General features: G+C 44.1%; 1 protein-coding gene across 2 annotated transcripts in view; it reads left to right on the top strand.

Annotated features, from left to right (window-relative positions):
* The window catches only part of LOC137436520 (laminin subunit beta-2), a 280,979-nt gene that overhangs the window by 115,585 nt on the left and 141,650 nt on the right, over positions 1 to 23,744 (top strand). For both annotated transcript variants that reach the window (XM_068130380.2, XM_068130381.2), the window contains 3 exons: positions 7,378 to 7,505; positions 9,869 to 9,989; positions 10,321 to 10,513. In XM_068130380.2, coding sequence (XP_067986481.2) covers positions 7,378 to 7,505; positions 9,869 to 9,989; positions 10,321 to 10,513 — 442 coding nt within the window. The remainder of the gene's footprint in view (positions 1 to 7,377; positions 7,506 to 9,868; positions 9,990 to 10,320; positions 10,514 to 23,744) is intronic.

Raw genomic sequence — 23,744 nt, forward strand, 5'->3', positions numbered from 1 at the left:
GACCGTGAGAGGAACTCCGCCAGCAAGCTGTACTATATATGCGCTTTCGCCACGCAATCCATATGAATTTCACCCAGGAGACAACTGATGTTCAAGGATATATTTCCAATGGTAATGATACCATACAATTCCAATGACACAACCACGGAGATTTTCCCCGAGCAATCAACAATACACAACCATCAACAATATTTCCCAGCCACAATCAATTCCCTATGAGTAAGATGGCCATCTTATCTATGTGTGTCCCGGTGAGTACTCACACCCCCTTTCGGTCTCTGCTCCTCACAATGTCTCTGGGCCCCTCCTGACCAAGATACTGGTCGGCGTCTCCGCACTCGGGCGGTTGAACGAACCCCGGGTGGACGTTTCTCCACCGGGCAGGTATCGTACCAGGCACCGTGGCTGCAGCCCCTCGTGGCCACGCGGAGCGGGTACGGTAGAGCAAGCCAAACCCCACGCCGCTTGCAAGGCGCGTTAGGCCCCAACGTGCGACCCGCACGCGTCTGTTTAGACGGTGCCGCGAACGATACCAGACGCGGGGTCGATGCACGGCCCCACGTCACTTGACGTCTCCACCGGGCAGGTACACGTCCCGGTGATTCCTCTCGCCAGACAGGCTTCGGAACGCCGCTTTTCCACGCAGCGCAAGGTCGATCCCGCCTTTTGGTCGGAGCGGGGCGAGGAAGAATAATACTCGTCCTTTTTTCCTCGTGTCTTTTCCTCTTCCGTTTCCGGTCACTTCCGTTTCCGGCCACTCCCTCAGAAGGGCTCCTGACCCTCCAACCACAACAACTACACAACAACTTAATATACTACACACGGATAAGCAAAGACCTGAATGGTAATTCACATACATTCACATAAATATGTAACAGTATCTATGTATGTATGTCCCCTCAAACATACCAATCAGAGCTGAGGATCTGGTCACATGACAGGGTGATGTGATTACGTCTGATGTCATTACGGCGGTACTGCGGCTGACTCCGCACACCGCCATTTTGATTTATATTTTGTTCAAGCTGAACATATTGTCGAACCTGTCATATATCACAATCGCCATGCTCCACCTTAACGTTTTTCATTCAGTGTGAAACAAACAAACCGATTGTTAAAATGATTATCAAATATCGAAAGCATCGGCGTTACGTCTCTTCAAACAATACGGTACGTATAGGCCTTAGGCGTTATGACTCACCTGCGGACCGCTTCGGACAAATTAAGCCCAGGTTTCTTCATACGGTCGTATATCGTTTCAGTAGTATCGTTTTCGTAATAATAATAATAATAATAATAATAATAATTATAATAATAGAGTAAATATAACCATAACGCTTTAATCCCAATGTCGTGAATACAAATTTAATGGATTGAAGCGGTGTATGGTTCATGATCAATCATGTAAGCGGTGTTCGGCACTAATATTAATAATCGCAGAAGTAAGGAATTAGCCTCGGTTTTTAAAATAGTAATATTTTCGAAATACAACGTTAATATTATAGTAAATCTAATCGTAACACTAATCCCTACGTAGTGACTGCAAACGTCCTGGAAGCACGGAGGTATATAATATGGAGAGCCAATTGGCCACCTCGCAGCATTAGCCGCCGTGAAGCCACCGGAAATAGTCTGGCGGCCATATTGGGAAGCCGATCGTAAGCCTGTCAAAGCAAAGGCGTGGCGCACTGATGATGCAGCTGGAGCGAATTTTAGGACCGCCGACTATTTAATTAATATAGAATACTAATATTTGAACTGATATTCGGGCTCAGAATCCCGTTCTTTAAGGAAATGGTGTTCATTAAGTTTGAAGTTGGTTCTAGACGCATTTTTCCTGGGGAATCCAATGGTTTAGAGCTTGTTTGAAAAAAAAGTGCCCAAAATTACCGCTCGGTGTTCTTTATCGTCCTTCTCATGACCCAATCACCCACTAGTAGGAATAAGAATCCTGACATGTTACACCCCTGTTTAACTCCTGTCTTCACCTTGAACCATTCTGTTGTTTCACCTTGGTCGACGACCGCACATTGAAAGTCTTGGTAAAGGGCTTTTACAAGGTTCACTAATTTTCCAGGTATGCTGTATTTCTTCATTATGACCCAGACTTTCTCTGGGCAAGGAGTCGAAAGCTTTCTAGAAATCTATAAAATTGAGGTACATCGTCGTTTGCCATTCTTTGGCTTGTTCTATAATATTCCTCAATATAAAGATCTGATTTGTTGTCATGTTATATGATGTTACTTAATTCAGTCATTATATTGTAACTAAGATGTGTATGTTTCTATTACCGAGATGTTAGAAACCACGCAGATATAATGATAACCAGAGTTTATTCTACACTGACATGGGTCAGCAACACATCAACAGTGAGTCAGTCACATAAATGACATGAAACGCTGTCATGTAGTTAACCCACACAATTCACAGTTAACCCACAAAACACACCCACACCATGTAGAGATGAGGTCGCTCTTATATTTCAGCTTGCTCTGGTGTTGCCTCACTGGTGAGCAAACAGGACCAGTTTGCAATATTTTTTCCTGATGCGCTCTTCCTTCATGTCATCATCGAGTGTTCTCACAACATGATGGAAACGTATCTTGCTGTATGATTGTGATACAGAATGTATTAAAGCAAACACATGGTTGCTGTCTGCCTCACAGTCAAACATGTGCCGATCCAAGGAAGCAAATGTAGACCGACCGACCTCAGAAAGGACAGAAGTGGAAATTGCCACTCTTATCCCACTTTCACGAGGCATTTTGCCATTGCTTACAGCCAGGAGCCTCTTGACACAGCGTTCAGTCGCCTCACAGACACGAACAACACTGTGCGAGGGAACTATGAGGCCACCCCTGTTCTTGGTAACAATCAGGCTGTACATTGGTGTGGTTTGCCATTCTTCGTTGTTACTGGTCAATGCAGAAAGACATTGGCTACACTTCAGAGTCTTCCTCACCATCCTCACCACATAGCCGGCAATATAGCCAACACATGACTCTGTAAAGATGGAAAGTTGCTCAAAATTTGGAATATCCGCATAGTCGTGGTCCTCTTTTGCCGGCGATCTCAACTCCAGGTCGTATCGTCTGGCCACCAACATGTCGTGACTCTCGTCAGGCACAGCCTGCTTTGCAACGCACTTGAAGGAAGCCGCATTCAGGATTCTGGTTGAGTCCTGTGCAGAACAGTTCCCACTTGCAGACTTGATGTCATGTCGCATCAAGAGGCGCTTATATGCGGCAACAAACTGCCGGGCCGTTGGGTTATTCCCACTTCCACATGCAATGCGGACCGCTCCAAAGAAAAGTTCAATGTGGTCTTGGCTCATTTTGTACGTGAGCAGGTATCGCAGGGGAGATGAGGCAGGTTTGACATATGTGAAATACAAAATTTTGACACTCTTTATGCAGATCATGAAACCAATGAAGGGGGTTTTCAAACGCGTATTGGTCATAACTTGACCATTCATGTTTTTGATGTTGGACAAGTAACTGTAGGCAGTATCCAGGAATGGCAGGAAAAGTCCTTCTCGTGATGTCATGAGTGGTGCCTTGTAGTTTCGTGCCAATGGATTGCGAGAATTTAGAATGTCAAACAGTTTGTCCAATGTTTCAATGTATTGGCAGGTAGCCTCACTGCCCTGAAATTCTGATAGTTGCAAAGTGTCCCTGCAAAACCGAATTGCATCTGCCACACTAGTGCTCAATGTCTGAGCAGCTGTGTCCACCTTCATGACATTGCTCTTCCACTCGATGTGTTTCCGGGAGAGCTTATTTCCCAGACGCAAGCCTTCCCTCTTCTGCAGATCAAAGAGTGCCTGGATGTATTTCCACGCGATGACTTTTTTGTTGCCATCCTCCATCATTTTCATGGATCCAAGACAGTTTCTTGCAAGTTTAAGCATGTGACATGCATCGAGTACAACACAAATTTTCTTTTCGGGATTTGCTGGGTGGGGAAATGTTGGTTTCACATTCTGCGGCGTGATGTCGGCACCTAGCTCACGTAACATTGTCAAATGAGCGGACGGTCCATCGCAAGTTAAGGAAACCACCTCTGCACCGATATCATGCAATTTTAGTAGACATTGTGTCACCAAATTCGCCTGTTCCTTCCCCGACAATCCATTTATCATAAAGTATGCTACAGGCACTTTCCAACTGTCATTCAGTGCAACCAGCATGAAAACCAGTGCGTTGCTGGCCTGGGGAGCACTGTCATCTTGGACTCCGTTTCCGATGTCGACGTACCCCAATACCTTGTCCCCTAAAAAGTCAATTGCCTTCATGATGGCCATCTCGTCTAACATCAGGCTACACAGTGTTCTCTTGCCAGTCTCCTTCTCTGCTTTAAACCGGCTCTCTAGTGCTTGGAATACAACTGCACTAAAACCAGGTGAACCATCAATTGCGCTGTACCATTTCCGGATTGTGGATGGACTTGGCAGTGCCAAGTCGAATGTCTCTCGAACATAGTCGTATCCTTTAGCAGAATAAAATTGAAGAGTGAGTGCGAAAGCTTTGATGACTGGATCGTATTCATCTCTCGAGCGTTCAGACACAATCGGCTTCCCAATATGGCCGCCAAGCAACTTCCGCTAGCTTCAGCCGACAGCCGTCATTGGCTCTCCAGTTTATTATATACCTCCGTGCCTGGAAGCTAAAATATATCATCTTCTACATGTTAAAGTAGCGGCAGATTTGTATCCGTTATGTCATTACGTCTATGATGTCATTACGACGGCTGACTCCACCGACCGACATTTTAATTTACTAGTACACCCCACAGAACTCAAATAGAACTCCGCTCTCAAGAACATTGGGTGTGTGTTCATTTACCAAGTTTCTTGTGGAGAGATTCACAAAGTGGTTTAAGCATTCGAACAAGCACTCCATTCAAAACCCTTAAGGAACGGCTGGCTTGGCAAGCGCTAGCTAGCTGCTTGGTAAATGAGCACACCTCCAACCTTTGTGGGGTATATAGATTACAGTAGATCTTCACTCAGTTCTGTAAGTAAAACCTACCTCAAGGATGTCGGGATGCCTCCAAATTTCTTTGTTTAATGTTACAAACAGCATTAGCGACTGTTTAAAAAGCTAATCATGTGTGTTTGTGGTTTATAATATTTTACAAGCCCGGCTACGCCGCTGTTAGACTTTTGCTCTTGTTTATTTTACCCCCAATAACCCCTCCCCTCCCCCCTCCTCTTACCCCCCTCCCCAAATCTCCACTTTCCTCTAGTAGGTTACCTGTGCCCATTGCCCTCCAGTCTCTCCTCTTAACCTGTTCATTCATCCCTTTACTTGTTTTGACCAAATGTAGCTTCAATGCCTCATAGTCAGTACCCATACATTACCTTTTTTCCCTTTATCTCTTCCCTCTTCTGTTAGCTCAGATTTTGGATAAAAGTAATGATTTTTTTTTTCTGAAAAGCAAAATTTGAATGCAGTATGTGTTTGCTTCACTAAATGCTTTTTAAAATACTTCTTCACCTAGAATAATTTTCAAACATTTTTACAAGTGATTGCAAAAACAAACTTCAAACAAAAACGAAAACAAAATAGTTTTGGTGAGTTTTGTGTTTAAAGCGACGTTGGCATTATGATTTTTTTTTTTTTTTTTTTTTTTTTTGTATACAAGATCGAGGCTCGTGAAGGAGCGAACATTTATCACACAGAAAGACAAACCGACAAACCGACTCCGACACATAACCGACAAACCGACACATAAAACAAAAAGCATCGGGAGCGGTAGACAAGATGGGGAGAGAGGGGGAAGGACACAAACACAACATTTGAGAGCAGGAACCGAGAGACATGGAGACATCGAGAGAACTGTGGGAGGGAGAGGGCTTTGGGGGGGAGGCATGGGAAGGGGGGGCATGGGAAGGGGGGGGGGGGTGGGAGAGGCATAAAACATATGGACACTGCCAGGACTACCAGGAAAGAAGTTGGAATTACAAACAAGGTGGATCTGGGGTGAATTAGTGGGTGTAGAAAAGATCAAGGTATTGGATGGGGGAAGATAAGAGATGGTGGTGAACAGCTGTTTTAAAGACCTGGAGGGAGGAGTGGGATTGAAGGGAGTGTGGGAGTTTGTTCCAGAGGCGGGAGAAAAGAGGAATGAAGGAGTGAAGGTGAGCAGAGAGCCGAGATTTTGGCAGTTTAACCATCAGAGGCTTGCTGGCAGATCTTGTGCGACCTGTAGGAATATTTGGGGGACAGAGCACAGAGAGAGCTGGGGGAGCAAGGCTGGAGAGGAGTCGGTATAAGACAGAAAGACCACCTACCTGCCTGCGGTGAGTGAGTGAAAGGCCCTCAGAGATAGCTTCATCGCGGGAGATTCCAATGATTCTGAAAGCTTTGGTTTCAACAGCGTGAAGCCGAGCTAGGTGTGAGGCAGGAGCACCAGCCCATAGGGGAGAACAGTATTCCATTGAGCTGCGGATGAAAGCCTTGTATGTGGTGAGGAGCTCAGGTGTGCCTAGGAAGGACTTCGCACGACGGAGGATGCCCAGTCGGCGACTGGCTTTGCAGGCCAGCTTGGAAATGTGGTTTTCCCAAGAAAGATCATGGCAGATAGTGAGACCCAAAAGCTTGAGCGACAGAACTTCTTGGAGAGGATTGTTGAGAAAGTAGATGGGAGGGTTGTCCAGTCGATCTTTTCGGAGAGACATAGTAAGAGTGTGAGATTTGTCAGGATTGAAAGACATGTTCCACTTGTTTGACCAGTCTGTGATTTTGTCCAGGTCTTCAGAGAGTGAGGAGGCTGCAGACTGCCGATCTGAGGGAAGAATTTGGCAGAAACTGCAAGTTAGTCATCGGAATAGTCTCTTTATTTTAAACACCATCAATAATTCATGGAGGCACCATATTACCAAATAGTGTCAGCATGATGTAATATATTTACAAAGAAAGGTTTTTCTTGCAAGCCCTGCATCATGTGACGACGAAATACCAACAGAATGTGCAAAGAAAAATGTTTTGAATGTTAGGTACACCGGTAGGAGGCGCTCAGGACAGCAACTTGGGATGTGTCGTTTGTTGTTCCAATTTGACTCCCTTTCCATGTTGTGATATTTCTTTGCACTCCACACGGAATGGTTCAACAATAATATTAAATGAGTTGAGAACAAATGTGTATTTTATTTTGCCAGCAGAGCTTTATTTATTGCCTTGGACTACTGTAAAGTCAGGCAACATTTCCTTTATTTTCCTGATTTGTCTGGCTGAAAAAGGTCCAGCACTGGAGGCAAGTTCAAGATAATATTGCAGTGTGTTTTCACCCACATATTGTATTGTATTCACATATTGTATTCACCCACCCACATCCTAATGTTTGGATGTTTGTTCACCCTCTCTGTGCACCCAGTTGTCTGAGGAGTGGGAGGACTTGACCGTGCAAGTAATCCGGCCAGGCCCTGTTATCTCCAGAAGTGTCTGTGGCAACACAATACCTTCGGACGACCACATGTCCACCACGCTGCCCGCTCACAGTCGGTACAACCAAGTGGAAAGACATAAGCAGGCTGAATATGAAGTCTGCTATCTGTGTGCATAGGAGAGTAATCCGGCCACGATTTTTGTGTGGTCTGTTGACACAATGTTGACGGCCAGGATAAAAATTAGACATTTTTACCTGTAATCCTTCATTACCCTGCGCTCGCGAAGCGAAATTCAGGGTTAAGCATTCGGGTCCGTCCGTACGTCGTACGTACGTACGTGCGTGTCTGCATTTTAAAAATTCATTTTCTCGGCAACCGTTGGTCCGATTGACATGAAATTTACACCATAGGAGGGACTACTCCTTTAGAATATTTTAGTGCATATTATGACGTCACAGGTCACGTGGTATGGGCGCCATCTTGGGGGAAAAAAACTACACCTCTATATCTCAAAAAACGCTGTACAGAAATAATTGAGACAGGTCTCATTGCAAAGAACTCTCGATGCGGAATAACATATGTGAATGATGACGTCATAGGTTCCGCCGTTATGACGTCATAATTCGACAAGTAAAAAACTTTATCCGATCAGAATGAAATTTATTGAGCATCTTCTCGGTATAAATTGATGCAGAAATAAAATTATAATGACGTCGTAGGTCACGTGGTTCGGACGCCATATTGTTTTGTGAAAAACCACTAAAATCCAATTTTCTCCTAAACGACTGAACATATCGAGGCCAAACTTGGCAGGAAGAATCGCATACCCATGACGAATAAAAAAAGTCAGCGAGTATGACATCATGCGTCACATTGTTTCGGAGTTATGACGTTTTTAAGCATAAACTTTTAAAACCAAGCTCCTCCCTTATTTGTGATCCTATCGAGGGGAAACTTCACACATGTGTTCAGCATATCAGTCTGCCAAAAGAACCTTTTGGAATTTGCGATCGGTCACGTGGTTTGGCAGATATAAATAATTAAACGAAAATATTTTAAAAAAATTATAACTCTTGAACCGCTTCATTGATCGACGTGAAACTTTATATTATAGTAGAGGTAATGAAATGTAACATGTGTGCAAAATTTCAAGATGATTGGATGTACGGTCTGGAAGCTAGAAGTTGTTATTGCGTGAAGAAGAGTCTGCTAGAGTGGGCATGGAATTAATTATCACACTGCAAATGACGAGCAGGCAAAGTACGGAGCGACCTCACTGGGTCATTTTGACCTGAAATAAAATTCTGATTTCATATTTGTCAATCGCTGAGGTATATTAACACACGACCAAAACAGATTTGGCGAAATTCCGACGATTTTTGACGAAAATATAACATTTGTGTCTGCATTTCAGTAAAGTAAAGTGTGTGCCATATCAGCATTTTAAAAATCGAAACGTGGCTCATTGTAAATAACTCCATATGGGGAATAGGTGTTGTTAACGATGACGTCATTGGTGGCATAATTACGACGTCATAATTCGACAGGGACAATGCTTAGTCTGATCAGTTTGAAATTTATTGAGCATGATCTATGCAACAATTATTTAGAGAATATAAATTTATGATGTCATCGCTCACGTAGTCTGGCAGCCATATTGGATCAAAAAAAAAGAAACATTCAAAAATAGAAGAGTTGGCTCACACCAAGTTGACTGCGCAGGGTTCTATGAATTCTATGAATTCTATGAATACCATCTATGAATACCATCTCGTTTGAGAAAATGTATCCAGTCACATGCCATTGAGCATTGGAAACTATCCAAAGTTAAAATAAGTATTTACCTCGAATCATTTCACTTGCACAAACCATTATGAATATATAAAACACAATAGCAGTTTGTGTTTGTCTGTCTGTCCCCCTTCATAAGGACGATTTAAGGTAAGTTGTAAAGACCAATCTTTTAACACATATGTGTGTTCACTTCAGTCTATTTTTGAGGATGAAACAAACTTGAAAAACATTTCCCATAAAAGAGTAATTATGTCTCTTCTATTGGAATTGTAGACGGTGGCTTGCAAACCGAGCCTCGAGGGCGGTGTGCAGCAGCATTTTTTTAAAAAGAGCAATGAAAGGCGCAGGGAGGTGAAATTCACTGCACGTGATGTGCATCTCGCGCAGAGTAAAACGAGTGTGCATTTACATCCGTAGGCTGACTTTTAAATAAAACGGATTTAAGCACACCTGATACTAGGCCGAGGCTTTAGACATTTTTACGCTCACGAGGCTGCACCGTCGAATAAACTGTTCCAAACCTGTCATTTTGACGGGCTTTTTACTCGTTATGAATATATATGGTAAGTTTGATATCGCGAGCCGAGCAAAGATTTTTCAAAGTTTAAGTTTAATTTGCAGAATGTTATCGGTACTTGGATGATCTGTTCTGACAAATGCATATTGTTTTTATTTTGTTTGCAGGCTGGTGGTTTTGCCACACACGGTATGCTTGGAAAAAGGTCACTCTTACACTATCCGCATTGAATTTAAGCGCTACACACTGCGGGGTGATGTTCCTGACGCCTTCGTGCTGGTGGACTCGGTGAGCTATGTCCGAATCAAGGTCATGTTGAAGATCATGATCATGTCTTGTGGTTATGACAATAATCCAGAGTTTGTCTATGATGCTTTCTTCTTTCCAATACCTGGTATGACATAATCCAGGATGCCATTAAATATCTTTTTTATATCGCAAAGTGAAACCCACTTTTGGGTATACTGAAGCTGTTCACATTTTCCCGAACAATTGATTGTTTTTTACTGATCGTAATGACTGTTTATTGCTGATCATAATCACTCTGTATCTTGTTGATCATATAGACTCTTCATATTTTCATATTTTGTGTCTTTCCCTTTGTTGTTTCCCCCAACAGCTTCTATTGATTCCTAACTTTTCCTCGCTTGAGATGTTCATCGCAGGAGATGCAGCTTCAAGTGCTCGCCGTGATGCCTTTGAAAGGCACCGCTGTCAGGAGGGGCTGTGGCCTGTGATTAAACGACACCCTCCTCCGACCTGCACACACCTTCTCTCCAGCATGGCTGCACTTGTGCACAATGGTTCGCTTGGTGCGTTACTTTCAAATGTACATTATTAAAAATATATATTTGAACAGGCATAGATGGTAAATTAGCAATTTAAGTAAGACAGTGAAATGTCATAAAAATGTATTGCTGTCAAAGTAATCTTATCGACAAGAAAGACAACAAAGTAGTCATATAAAGGTGTTATATGTATATACAAGGAACTTGGACACAGATACATGGAAACATAAGGTACTTCAACACAGGAGTAGGCCATTAGGTCAATCAGGCCTGCACAATCTGCCAACATCTTAGTACTCACACATACCCACCACTTCCACATACCTATACAACTGCATTTTAAAACAATCCACTACTATTTTTTCTTTTTTTTTTGTGTACAGAGTCGAGGCTCGTGAAAGAGCTAACATTTATCAAACAAACAAATCAAACAAACAAGCAAACAAAGTATATAAAAAGGGGAGCGGTCGACAATATGGGGAGAGAAGGGGAGGAAGCACACAAACACAACATTTGAGAGCAGGGACATCGGGAGATGTTTTTGGAGGGAGAGGGCCTGGGGGGAGGCAGGATAGGTATAAAAACGCAAGGACACCAAGGATTTCCAGGAAAGAAGTCAAAAGTCACCTCAAAAAAGTGGATTTGGGGTGAAATTAGCAGGGGTAGAAAAGATCAAGGTTTTGGATTGGGGAAGATAAGAGATGGTGGTGAACAGCCGTTTTAAAGACCTGGAGGGAGGAGTGGGATTGAAGAGAGTGAGGGAGTTTGTTCCAGAGGTGGGAGAAAAGAGGAATGAAGGAGTGAAGGTGAGCAGAGAGTCTTGATTTTGGCAGTTTAACCATAAGAGGGTTGCAGGCAGATCTTGTGCGACCTGCAGGAATATTTGGGGGACAGAGCCGAGAGAGAGCTGGGGGAGCAAGGCCGGAGAGGAGTCGGTAGAAGACGGAAAGACCACCAACCTGCCTGCGGTGATTAAGTGAAAGGCCCTCGGAGATAGCGTCATCGCGGGAGATTCCAATGATTCTGAACGCTTTGGTTTCAACAGCGTGAAGACGAGCTAGGTGTGAGGCAGGAGCACCAGCCCAGAGGGGAGAGCAGTACTCCATTGAGCTGCGGATGAAAGCCTTTTATGTGGTGAGGAGCTCAGGTGTGCCAAGGAAGGACTTCGCACGATGGAGGATGCCCAGTCGGCGACTGGCTTTGGAGGCCAGATTTGAAATGTGGTTTTCCCAGGAAAGATCATGGCAGATAGTGAGACCCAAAAGCTTGAGTGACAGAACTTCTTGGAAAGGATTATTCAGAAAGTAGATGGGAGGGTTGTCCAGTCGGTCTTTTCGGAGAGACATCGTAAGAGTGTGAGATTTGTCAGGATTGAAAGACCACTGTCACTACTCTTGCAGGGAGACCATTCCATGTATTCACCACTCTCACTAGATGAAGGCCATTTGCCCATCATACCTATGCTAAATCAACAGCACATTCAGTATGAATATATATATATATATATATATATATAGTCGTGGCCCAAAATATTGGCACCCTTGCACTTTTTTCAAATAACTCACAATTTTCTCTAAAAATAAGTTGAAATTGACAAAAGTATTTGGTCTCCACAATTCTTTATTTCACTGTTAATATTACAGACCCTTTGTTTTTTATTCAGAACTTAATATATCCTTTTAAATCAGAAAATAAAAAGAAATGGCATTGACAAAATTATTGATACCCGAGACTTAATATTTGGTAGAACAAAATTTGGACAAAAAAACTGCAGTCAAGCGCTTCCTGTAGCCATGAATGAGCTTCCTCCACCTCTCTCACTAGCAGTTTGACCCACTCTTCTTGTGCAAACTGCTCCAGTACTCCCATATTTGAAGGGTGCCTTCTCCCAACTGCTATTTTCAGATCTCCCCACAGGTGTTCAATGGGATTTAGATCTAGACTCATTTCTGGCCACTTTGGAACAGTCCAGCGTTTTGTCTTGAACCATTCCTGGGTGCTTTTTGAAGTATGTTTGGGATCATTGTCCTGCTGCAAGACCCATGACCTTCGACGGAGACCCAGCTTTCTGACACTGGGTTGAACATTGCGCTCCAAAATGCCTTGGTATTCTCATGATTTAATGATGCCATTCACACATTCAAGGCATCCAGTGCCAGAAGCAGCACAGCAACCCCAAAACATCACTGAACCTGCTCCATGTTTGACTGTTGGGAAGGTGTTCTTTTCTTTGAAGGCTTAATTTTGTTTTCTGTAAACATAGAGATGATGTGCTTTACCAAAAAGCTCTAATTTCTTCTCATCTGTCTACAGCACATTCTCCCAGAAGGATTTTTGCTTGTCATGTGTGATTTGGAAAACTCCAGTTGGACTTTCTTATGTCTCTCGCTCAGCATTGGGGTCCTCCTGGGTCTCCTACCATAGAACCCCCTTTCATTGAGTTGGCGACGGATGGTGCGAGTTGAAACTGTTGTACCTTGTGTCTGAAGGTCAGCTTGAATCTGTGTGGCAGTTGATCGAGGTGCTTTCTCCACCATTCAAACAATCCTTAGCTGCAATCTTCGATCAAGTTTTCTCTTGCGGCCACGTCCAGAGAGGTTGGCGCTATTACCATGGGCCTTTAACTTCCTGATAACATTGCGTACTGTGGACACAGGAACATCAAGGTCTCTGGAGATGGACTTGTAGCCTTGAGATTGTCCATGCTTGGCTACAATCTTGTGTCTGACCTCCTCAGATAATTATTTGGTTTTCTTTCTTTTCTCCATGCTCATAGTGGTACAAAACAGCAGAATGACTCCTTTTCTCTATTCAAACTGGTTGAATGAATAATTTTTATATTGCAGGCACCTGCAACTCACCACAGGTGAGTTCAATTCCAAAGTAAAGGAGAATCACCTGTTTGAAATCTAATTATTTCTAACAACTTCTGAAAGGTGCCAATTATATTGTTCAGGCCATTTCAGGATTTCTGTGTGGAATAAGCTTAGATTTAGTATTTTTTTTTCCAGCTTTGTTTGTTTTGTTCCACTGCAAACCAAAGAAATACATATGTGGATACCAAAAGATTTTTTAATTTCAACAATTTTCTGGAAGAAATGGTGCATTATTTGAAAAAAGTGCAAGGGTACAAATATTTTGGCCATGACAGTAGATTTCACTGACAGTTATTTTTGAGGTTTTTTTCACAGCTCTGATGATTTTTCTGTCATCAACTGCAGTTTTTTTTCCTTGGCCGACCTGGCCGTTGCTAAGTACATCCATGGTTTATTTTTCAAGACATTCCAAATTGTTGTATTTGCTAGGCCTAATTTTTGTGCTATGGTTCTAATTGAATTATTCTGTTCTTTCAGCTTCCATATTGTTTGCTTTTCTTTCATGGACAGTTATCTGATCTTCATGTTGGTTTGTGCTGAATGACTCCAAAGGCAGACTCCTGGTTGTGTTTGAGGTCCTTAATTTTTTTTTTTTTTTTTTGTATACTGAATCGAGGCTCGTGAAAGAGCTAACATTTACTTCACAAACAAATCAACCAGACAAACAAAATATATAAAAAGAGGGAGCGGAAGACAAGATGGGGAGAGAAGGGGAAGCACACAAACACAACATTTGAGAGCAGGGAGATGTGTGGAAAGGAGAGGGCTTGGGTGGAGGAGGCGTGGGAAGGGGGGGGGGGGGGAGGGAGAAGTATAAAACACAAGGACACCAAGGACTTCCAGGACAGAAGTTGGTATTTCAAAAAAGTGGCATTGGGGTGAAATTAGCGGGGGTAGAAAAGATCAAGGTTTTGGATGGGGGAAGATAAGAGATAGTGGTGAACAGCTGTTTTAAAGACCTGGAGGGTGGAGTGGGATTGAAGAGAGTGGGGGAGTTTGTCCCAGAGGCAGGAGAAAAGAGGAATGAAGGAGTGAAGGTGAGCAGAGAGTCTTGATTTTGGCAGTTTGACCATAAGAGGGTTGCAGGCAGATCTTGTGCGACCTGTAGGAATATTTGCGGGACAGAGCCCAGAGAGAGCTGAGGGGGCAAGGCCAGAGAGGAGTCGGTAGAAGACGGAAAGACCACCAACCTGCCTGCGGTGAGTGAGTGAGAGGCTCTTGGAGTTAGCTTCATCGCGGGAGATTCCAATGATTCTGAATGCTTTGGTTTCAACAGCGTGAAGACGAGCTAGGTGTGAGGCAGGAGCACCAGCCCAGAGAAGAGAGCAGTATTCCATTGAGCTGCAGATGAAAGCCTTGTATGTGGTGAGGAGCTCAGGTGTGCCAAGGAAGGACTTCGCATGACGGAGGATGCCCAGTCGGCGACTGGCTTTCGAGGCCAGATTTGAAATGTGGTTTTCCCAGGAAAGATCATGGCAGATAGTGAGACCCAAAAGCTTGAGTGACAGAACTTCTTGGAGAGGATTATTCAGAAAGTGGATGGGAGGGTTGTCCAGTCGGTCTTTTCGGAGAGACATCGTAAGAGTGTGAGATTTGTCAGGATTGAAAGACATGTTCCACTTGTTTGCCCAGTCTGTGATTTTGTCCAGGTCTGCAGAGAGTGAGGAGGCTGCAGACTACCGATCTGAGGGATGAAGAATGGAGCGACAGAGAGTAGAGTCATCAGCAAAGAGATACAGAGGATTTTCAAGAGTGTCAGATAGATCATTGATGAAGACCAGAAAAAGCACAGGGCCCAGAACACTGCCTTGTGGAACTCCAGCCTGAACAGGAAGAGGAGATGAGAGAAACCCATTCAGGGCCACACGTTGACTACGACTAGAGAGGAGGTCCGCCAGCCATGCGTGGAGATTTCCATGGATACCAAAAGAGGAGAGTTTGGTGAGCAGAGCGGGGTGCCAGACCGTATCGAAGGCACGTGATATGTCAAGGGAGACTGCTCTAATTTCCTGTTTGGCATTGAGGACCTCCATCCATTGTTGAGAAAGCAGATGCAGCATGTCCAGAGTAGAGTGTCCAGGTCTGAAACCAAATTGATGATCAGAGATCAAGCCATTGGAGAAGAGGAAAGATTTCATATCTGAAGCAATGATGGATTTCATGACTTTGCTGATAATTGGGAGAAGGCTGATTGGTCTGTAGTTGCTGGGATCTGTTTTTGCGCCTTTTTTGTGCAAAGCGGTGATGTTGGCAGATTTCCAAGCAGATGGAAGATGACCTTGAGCAAAAGAGAGGGTGAAGAGAACAGAGAGAGGGAGTGAAAGAGCGGAAGAACAGGATTTTAGGACCCGTGGGCTGATGCCGTCAGGTCCAGTTGCAGAATCCGAGTCGAGGGTTGACAGAAACTTTTCCACCTTGTCAGGAGGAAAGGACACAGAGTTCAGGAGCAGCTGGGTACGACTGGGTACGGTGGGTACAGAGAGGGATGGGTTTGGGACACAAGATTTAGAGGCAAACACAGAGTTGAGGCATTCAGCTTTTTCACGTGCGGAGTCAGCCATGTGGCCATTTGAGGTGAGGGAGGGGATGGAGGGGGAACAAACACCAGAAACAGATTTGACCAGACGCCACCAGGATTTGGAAGAGGGAGACAGATAAGAGAGTTCGGTCCTGAGAACGGAGAGATATTGTTTCCTGGCTCTCCTGAGGGTGGACACACACTTGTTTCGGGCTTTGTGAAAGGAAATGAGATTTCCTTCCGTTGGATTTGCTTTCCAGGAGACGAAAGCAAGTTGTTTCTGGGCAATAGCCTCACCACAAGATTCTGTGTACCATGGACGGGAGGAAGGGTATGACAACTGAAGACGAGATGGGATAAATCTGTGCATGAGAGAGAGCAATTTACTTTGGAAGAATTCCCAGGATGAGTTGATGTCAGAGGCGGTAGAGATGGGAGACCAGTCCAGATGATTGATGGCTGCTTGAAGACCGTGCCAGTTGGCCTGAGTGAAATGCCAGACTCGTCGATGCTGAGGAGGCTCTCTGAGAATGGTCAGAGAGATGTCCACTTTAACAAGCACATGATCAGAAGAGCCGATTGGAGCAGAAGAAGAGCAGCAGACATTTTCAGGGAAGTTAGTCATAACCAAGTCCAGAAGAGAAGATGCTCCGTTGACTGAAATCCGGGTCGGGAAATTGACAGATTGTGTCAGTCCCAGTGAGTCACAGAAGTCCTTTGCTGAAGAGCCATGGCTGGTGAGAGAGGTACCCACACCCAGCCAACTGGCATGGTGACAGTTGAAATCACCACATATGAGGAAGAGAGAGTTGGGATGGGTAGATAGAAGTTGGTCCATATTCTCAGACAGCGAGATGTAGATGGAGTCATCACTGTTTGGTGGACGGTACAACACACATATGAACAAAAGGTGGGAGCGAAGGGGAAGCCATAGCCAAAGGTATTCCTGGGGGTGAGGTGGAGAGAAGGCAGTGCAGGGCGAGTGAGGAAGAGAGCTTTTTATAAAGATAGCAACCCCACCTCCAGAACGAGGCTCAGGTCTATCATACCGGACGAGGGAGTAACCTGGGAGAGATACCAAGGAATCAGAGACATCATGAAGGAGGAAAGTTTCTGTTCAGCAGATCACGTCTGGTTTGTCAGAAGCAACCTGTATGGAGAGATCAGACAAGTTTGAGCGAAGGCCCCGGATGTTTGAGGTCCATACTGTTAAGGAAGAGGAAGGGGGAGCATCGGATACAGAACAGGTGGGGGGGGGGGGGGGGGAGCGGTAGGGTAAGATGTGGAAGAGGAGGAAGAGGTAGGGAGAGCTGTTGAAGGTGTGTCAGAGATTACAGAATAGCTTGGAGAAAGGGAAGAATGGGGCGGACAAAAGGTTTGATGGTGATTGGGAGAGGCGCAGTGAGGTGTTATTTGACGAGGGGGAAGAGCGAGGCAGAAGGTTGAGGGAGATGAAGGTGAAAGTTGGAAGGGGGAAGAAGCGGGGAGGACGCTTTGAGGAGGAGGGGTGAGAGGGGAATCTAGGAGGGGAGGAGCGAGGGAGAGTCTCGGAGGGGAGGGGTGTGGGGGGAGATTTGAAAGGAATGGGTGATTGGGAAGATTTGGAGGGGAGGGGCAAGGGGGAAGATTTGAAAGAGATGGGTGATGGGGATGATTTGGAGGGGAGGGGCAAGGGGGTAGATTTAGAGGGGAGGGGTGATGGGGAAGTTTTGGAGGGGAGGGGTGATTGGGAAGTTTTGGAGGGAAGGGGTGATGAGGAAGATTTGGAGGGGAGGGGCAAGGGGGAAGATTTGAAAGGGATGGGTGATGGGGAAGATTTGGAGGGGAGGGGTGAGATTGGATTTTGAAAAGTGTACGATTAATGGGAAACGTACATTTATTGCAAAATGAGTTTCTTGAGACATTCGAGTCAAAAATACGTTTGAGGACACTGGAGGGAGGATGGAGTGCTGGAGAGTTTCGGGAATGAATGAAAGATGCACTATAAGAGATGGAAATTTTTTTTGGAATGAATAGATTTGGTGAGCAAGTCGAAAGCATCCTTTTATAGAAGAAGAAGAAAAAGGTGTTATAGAATATGACAGAATACAGGTCTTCAGGGGACAGATTAGACATTTTTTAACAACGTGATCACGTGATCACAAGCAACGTGGTCGAAGAACGAACGAACAAATAAGAACGAATAAACGAATAAGAACAGAAGGAAATTTTTTTTTTTTTTTTTTTGAGGAGATTTTAAAACAAGGAAGTATGGGGTGAAAAGACCGTGAAAAACAGAGACCGGAAAGTAATTGCAGCGCGATCGGAGAACCGCTGAGACAAAAACAAAGCCTCAAGCCAAGGTCGGACACGGTAGCCTAGTACTACACTTAGGCCTCAGAATACGCGATACGAGAGACCGACGATTCTGTACACAAATATGAAAAACCAACACCAAGAATACTATTAAAGACACCCCAATAGGTACATACACCGAGAGAAAGATACAGTTTCGACAAAAACACAATTGTGAAAAGTTACTTAACTTCGAAAGCGAGCGCGCATGGACAGCTTTGAAGAGACGAGACCTCCAATCTTGCGCATGCGCAGAATCCGATAATTCTTGTGAAAGTGGTATTTATTCAGAGTAATAATAATAATAATAATTCATTTATTTTGTATAGCGCTTTTCCAGAAGCCCAAAGGCGCTTTGACAGAGTGGCAAACATAATGCATCACAATACATGAAAACATAATGCATGCATGATGCATAATGCAAACATAATGCATAACAATACATGAAAACAACAATTGCAAAAAGACAAGAATCAATAGGGAAATATTTAAAGCAAAAGGAGGGAGAAGGAGAAGAGATAGTCAGGGGTTAAATGCTGTGGGTTGAATGTTGAATGCAGTGTTGAACAGGTGGGTCTTTAGTGATGTTTTGAATGTGGTGAGTGAGGAGGAGTCTCTGATGGTGTGAGGTAGTGAGTTCCAGAGGGTGGGAGCAGCGATGGAGAAGGCCCTGTCCCCCCAGGATCTGAATTTGGTCCGGATGGAGGGGGTCAGGAGGTTGGTACCAGCAGAGCGGAGGTTGCGGGTGGGAGTGTGTCTGGAGAGGAGGTCAGCCAGGTAGGATGGGGCCAGGTTATGGAGGGCTTTGTATGTCAAGAGGAGAGTAGTTATCCAATTTTTGGATATAATCGTTGTAATGCACATAAATAGATCAGCTAAATTGAATGGACAAAACATCTCGTTTGAATTAATTTTTTTTGTCCTTTGTATGGGATGTCAGGCACTGAACATTGATACAACTTTTAAAATCCTATTCCTGGTTTGAAACTTGTTTTTTCCATCACTTACTTCCCATGCCATTGTGCATGATATTCCTTGAAAGACTTCATATGTCGTTTCTTATTGCACTGTTTCACATCTTGTGGTGGTCACCATCAGACATCTTGTCTGCCTTTCTTGTGAGATGACCCAGTGATAATACCTGTCATAATGGCTCCCTGGTGCTGTCTTTGGTGGTTTTCCCCTCTCGCTTTGACGAGACTGGTTACGTTCATGCTCCAAGTAGAATCATGTCACACGTACATCTGCAAAATTACAGAAGATCCAATGAGTTATCTTCAGAAAAATATTGTTCAGCTGCCAGGCTTTGTTCATTGCCATATGGACTATGTATGTCACTCGAGCGGGAATACCCCTTCTCTCCTCCTTTTCTGATTTTATATTTGGAGATGTTCTTTACACCATCCATATGTTCATTGCATACTCCTACTGATGTGTGGCTGCTGCACTTGAATAATATTACTATACTGAGAGTAATAAATTGGATGTCTGGTGGACAGCAGCATTTGAGCACGTTGTGACGACATTGTTTTCATGCCAATGGCAACATTTTTATCTTCTCTGAAATCTCTACTTGGTATTCAAAAGGTTATTGATCCGTTTTGTTGATGGCATTTGGTTTCATACAAGGGCACTTGTTTTAACGTTTGTTTTGAGCAGTTCCTATCCCCTTTATTCCCAGTGGAATCAAGAAAGAACAAGTTTTAAACTTCTACAGAAGTGATCAAAACAGATGTGATAATTTTGAGGATTGCGATTGTGAAAAATCTTGGCAAACTTCACCACTGAAAGTCTCCCTAAACGCAAGCTCTGTTCTTTATCAGATTTCTTTATTCCTTTTTTTAATAGGATCCAACCATATTAACCAATTATCCAAGAAAAGTTGTACTTCAAAATATTTCCATCGATATGCTTTGATCTATTTCTTAATATTTTCAGCTTTCATTCAACCCCATTTTTCTTGATATAAAAGGTCAATTTTCTCCGGCCTTTCACAATCCTGGCAGTCTCATGACCATCGATTCAAAAAAGCCAGGATAATTCAGCAAATGCAAAAAAAGTGGATTACTTTCATTAGCCAGCTCACGATTATGGTTGGGAATAAAACATAGCATCTTGGAAGCTACTGTTTTGATTCTGGTAAGAAAGGTCATGCAAGATCGATGAAAACATATGAAACAGTAGAGGGAGCTCTCCTTCCATGTCAATAGCAACGTATATTTCTCGATTCACTTCCCAAATAAAAATATCTGATTTAAGAATGCACACACTTTATATTTGGGATAGTTTTTGCATTTCTAAGCTGGAGGAAACAACAAGGGAGGACTGAGGACAGAAGGAGCACAGAAATAAGCTTGCTGAAATAACTTGAGGATTATTTGGTCAGAACTGTGTGGTATATCTAGTACATGATGCTAATGCAATTCATCATAATACTGATTACCATGATATTGCTGATGCCAATTGTTACGGATCCGTCACTTCCGCCTTTGTTATTTTTATATAGTTGTCGGATTTTTAGTTTCAGGTAATATTGTTGTTAAGATTTTTGTGTGAAATGGAGATGACTTTAGTAAAAGGTAAAAATAAATGTTTGTGAAGGAAAAAGGAAAACGAGGCAAAGAGACCGGAAGAAAATAGATCAATATTGGCAGAGACAGGAGGAGAGAGCTGCGAGTCATGTCAAAGCTGCGAGCAGACTTGTTTTTATATATTGGTCGCGAAGGAGTTGAGGCTTCCCATGAAAGGGATTGTTTGCGACATCGTCATATATTGCGAGCGCAATTAAACCTGCGTCTCAGGTTTTATCACCAAGTGTTGAGTCATTGTTGGAGAAATGAAGCGCTTCCATTACGGGCCAATACGCCATTTTGTCCTCGAAGAAGAAGAGTCTGTCCGCTTGGTGCATCTTGTTTTGCTGTTGGGATTTCCATATCGACCTCATCGTGTTGATTGCCGTTGGTTTACCTATCGGCTCAATTTCCATATCGACTTCTCACCTCATAACTCATCCACAGCCGCGCCAATACCTGCCTGTTGTTTTGCCGTTCTGCACAACCTCGACCTTCACCCCACGTGGAGATTCGTGCATGGACTTTGGGGAATGTTACATTCTACTCACAGTTGGCGTATTGTGAGTTCATTGCTTTGAGAGCATTGGGGAATGATGTTGCCATCATATGTATTGTTCATTTGATGCAAGTGCCATTTTCATTGTACTTTCTTTAATAGTGTTATTATTGTGTATGTGAGAGTTCTTAATACAATTACTTGTTTTGTTCTACAATTGCATTGGTGTGGTTTTGTCATGGTTTATTAGAAAACGCAAAATAACAAATCTTTCTGCCGTGTTCCCGCTCCAGACTCTGAGGTGCACCGTAACCGGGGTGTGGGGAGGTAATACGTAACACAACAAAGAAGTTTCTGATTTCAGACCAGATAATGAATGAGTTGGTTGGTCAACAAAATTTTCCTTACAAAAGTTATTGTTTAAATAAAAGAATTTTTTTTTTACAGTTTAGTTTGATATTTGTATTGGGAAAATTCGCATTGCATGTCAAGTTTAATTTTTAATTAGCAAAATCAAATGGACTTTCCAAAACCAGCCGGAGATAATCACACTTCCCGTCTGTCCCACTCCCTCTCCCCTACCAACTCCATTTAACTCAGCATTGATTTTATGCCTCCTGCTTCCCGAACCTCATTATCTTCTGACTGCTTCCTTTTGGGTTAGTGTCTCCTTTGCATTTTCATGTGATAGCTACGATTTAAATAACGAACTACTGTAACCATAGCACACAAGGCAACATAGAACTGTGTATAAATTTATTATCCATTCTGTGATGCATTCCTGCTCCAAAGATGGTACTTTGTCATATTTGGAAATAATTTACTTTGTTTACTTCACCTAATTTGGTATCATTGCACCACCAAAACAAACAAGTAACTTGGCCTTGATTATAAGCAAATAATTTTTAATATTCACAGAAAACAGAAAGTAAATTATGCACAATAATAAATCAATAGCAATCACTAACTATGAGGGCATGTTGAAAAGTAATGTTGTTGTTGTTTCGTATGTAGCCTGTGAATGAATGATGGTTGTCTGATTTTCTGGAAGCGTGGCTGGGCCACTGATGCAGTGCCCTGCTACCAGTAAGCTCGTACTCGTTTTGCCGACATCAGAAGGATGACAGGCTGAGTCAACACACCTGGTGTTATGTTAATGGCATGACAGGGCTCAAACTCAAGATCCTCACATGTTAAACCAGCCATCTTAACAGTTAAGCCAACACCAGATTTGTTGAAAATTGATGCCTCCTATTCTTTTTCTCCAAAACAGGTAAAGATATTCAAATGAAACAAAGCACAGTCCACACATTAGCTCTTCCCACCACTCGTTGCACAGTATTGTAATTCTGACACTAGATGTCTCGGTACTACGTTGGTCAAGATGACAGAGGGTAGCACGACATTGTCAGTGTGTTCCCCAAATGCTGAACGAGGCAATGAGGGATAAATGGATTGAAGGCATTGAGGGATAAAGTGAAGGCCACAAGTTCCTGCTCAGCATTGTGACTGGAGATGATAGATGGGTGTTTAGTAGTTGCCGAAGACGACAAGAAGAGGCCATTTCGTTGGGTACAAAGGTTGTTTATTGTACAGAAATCTCCAGCAACTGCTTGCGAACAGAAGTCGTAACGGCTTATATAAAACCAAGAACCCTCTTCGGAGGGCGTGGCTCCAACAGCCGCGTGTGCGTCATGACGACACAACCAAAAGCCCGTGTGCGTGGGTTAGACCAAACCTATCGTATTGGTAACCGTTACATGCGGATAAGTTAACCACGACATGTGAATAAGGTAACTGTGACATGTGAATAAGGTAACCACTACATGCACCCCCCCAGAAGGTACGCCACGGGCGTGTACGTAGTTCGCGGGTGGAACAGAGCCGGGCCGCGGGTGGAACAGAGCCGGGCCGCGGGTGGAACAGAGCCGGGCCGCGGGTGGAACAGAGCCGGGCTGCGGGTGGAACAGAGCGGCGGTAGCAGTTGTAGTTGCAGCAGTGCGCGCGAAGACAACGAGGCTCCAGTGCGCGCGAAGGTAACGAAGCAGTCGTGCGTGTGCAAGAGATGAGCAGCGGTAGTAGTTGTAGCTGCAGCAGCATCAGCCTCGGGATCCGCCGTAGGAGCAGTAGTAGGAGTTGCGGGAGTGGCGAGCAGTAGTACTCGGCCTGTGTGCGCGGAGGCGACGAGCAGCAGTACTCGGCCTGTGTGCGCGGAGGCGACGAGCAGCAGTACTCGGCCTGTGTGCGCGGAGGCGACGAGCAGCAGTACTCGGCCTGTGTGCGCGGAGGCGGCGAGCAGGAGTACTCGGCCTGTGTGCGCGGAGGCGGCGAGCAGCAGTACTCGGCCTGTGTGCGCGAAGGCGACGAGCAGCAGTACTCAGCCTGTGTGCGTGGAGGCGACGAAGTAGCCGTGCCGCCAACGCCCCGTAACGGCGTTCCTTCGGAGGGTCCCAGAGCT

This window comes from Myxine glutinosa, chromosome 11 (assembly GCF_964187855.1).
Source record: "Myxine glutinosa chromosome 11, kmMyxGlut1.1, whole genome shotgun sequence".
NCBI lineage: Eukaryota > Metazoa > Chordata > Myxini > Myxiniformes > Myxinidae > Myxine > Myxine glutinosa.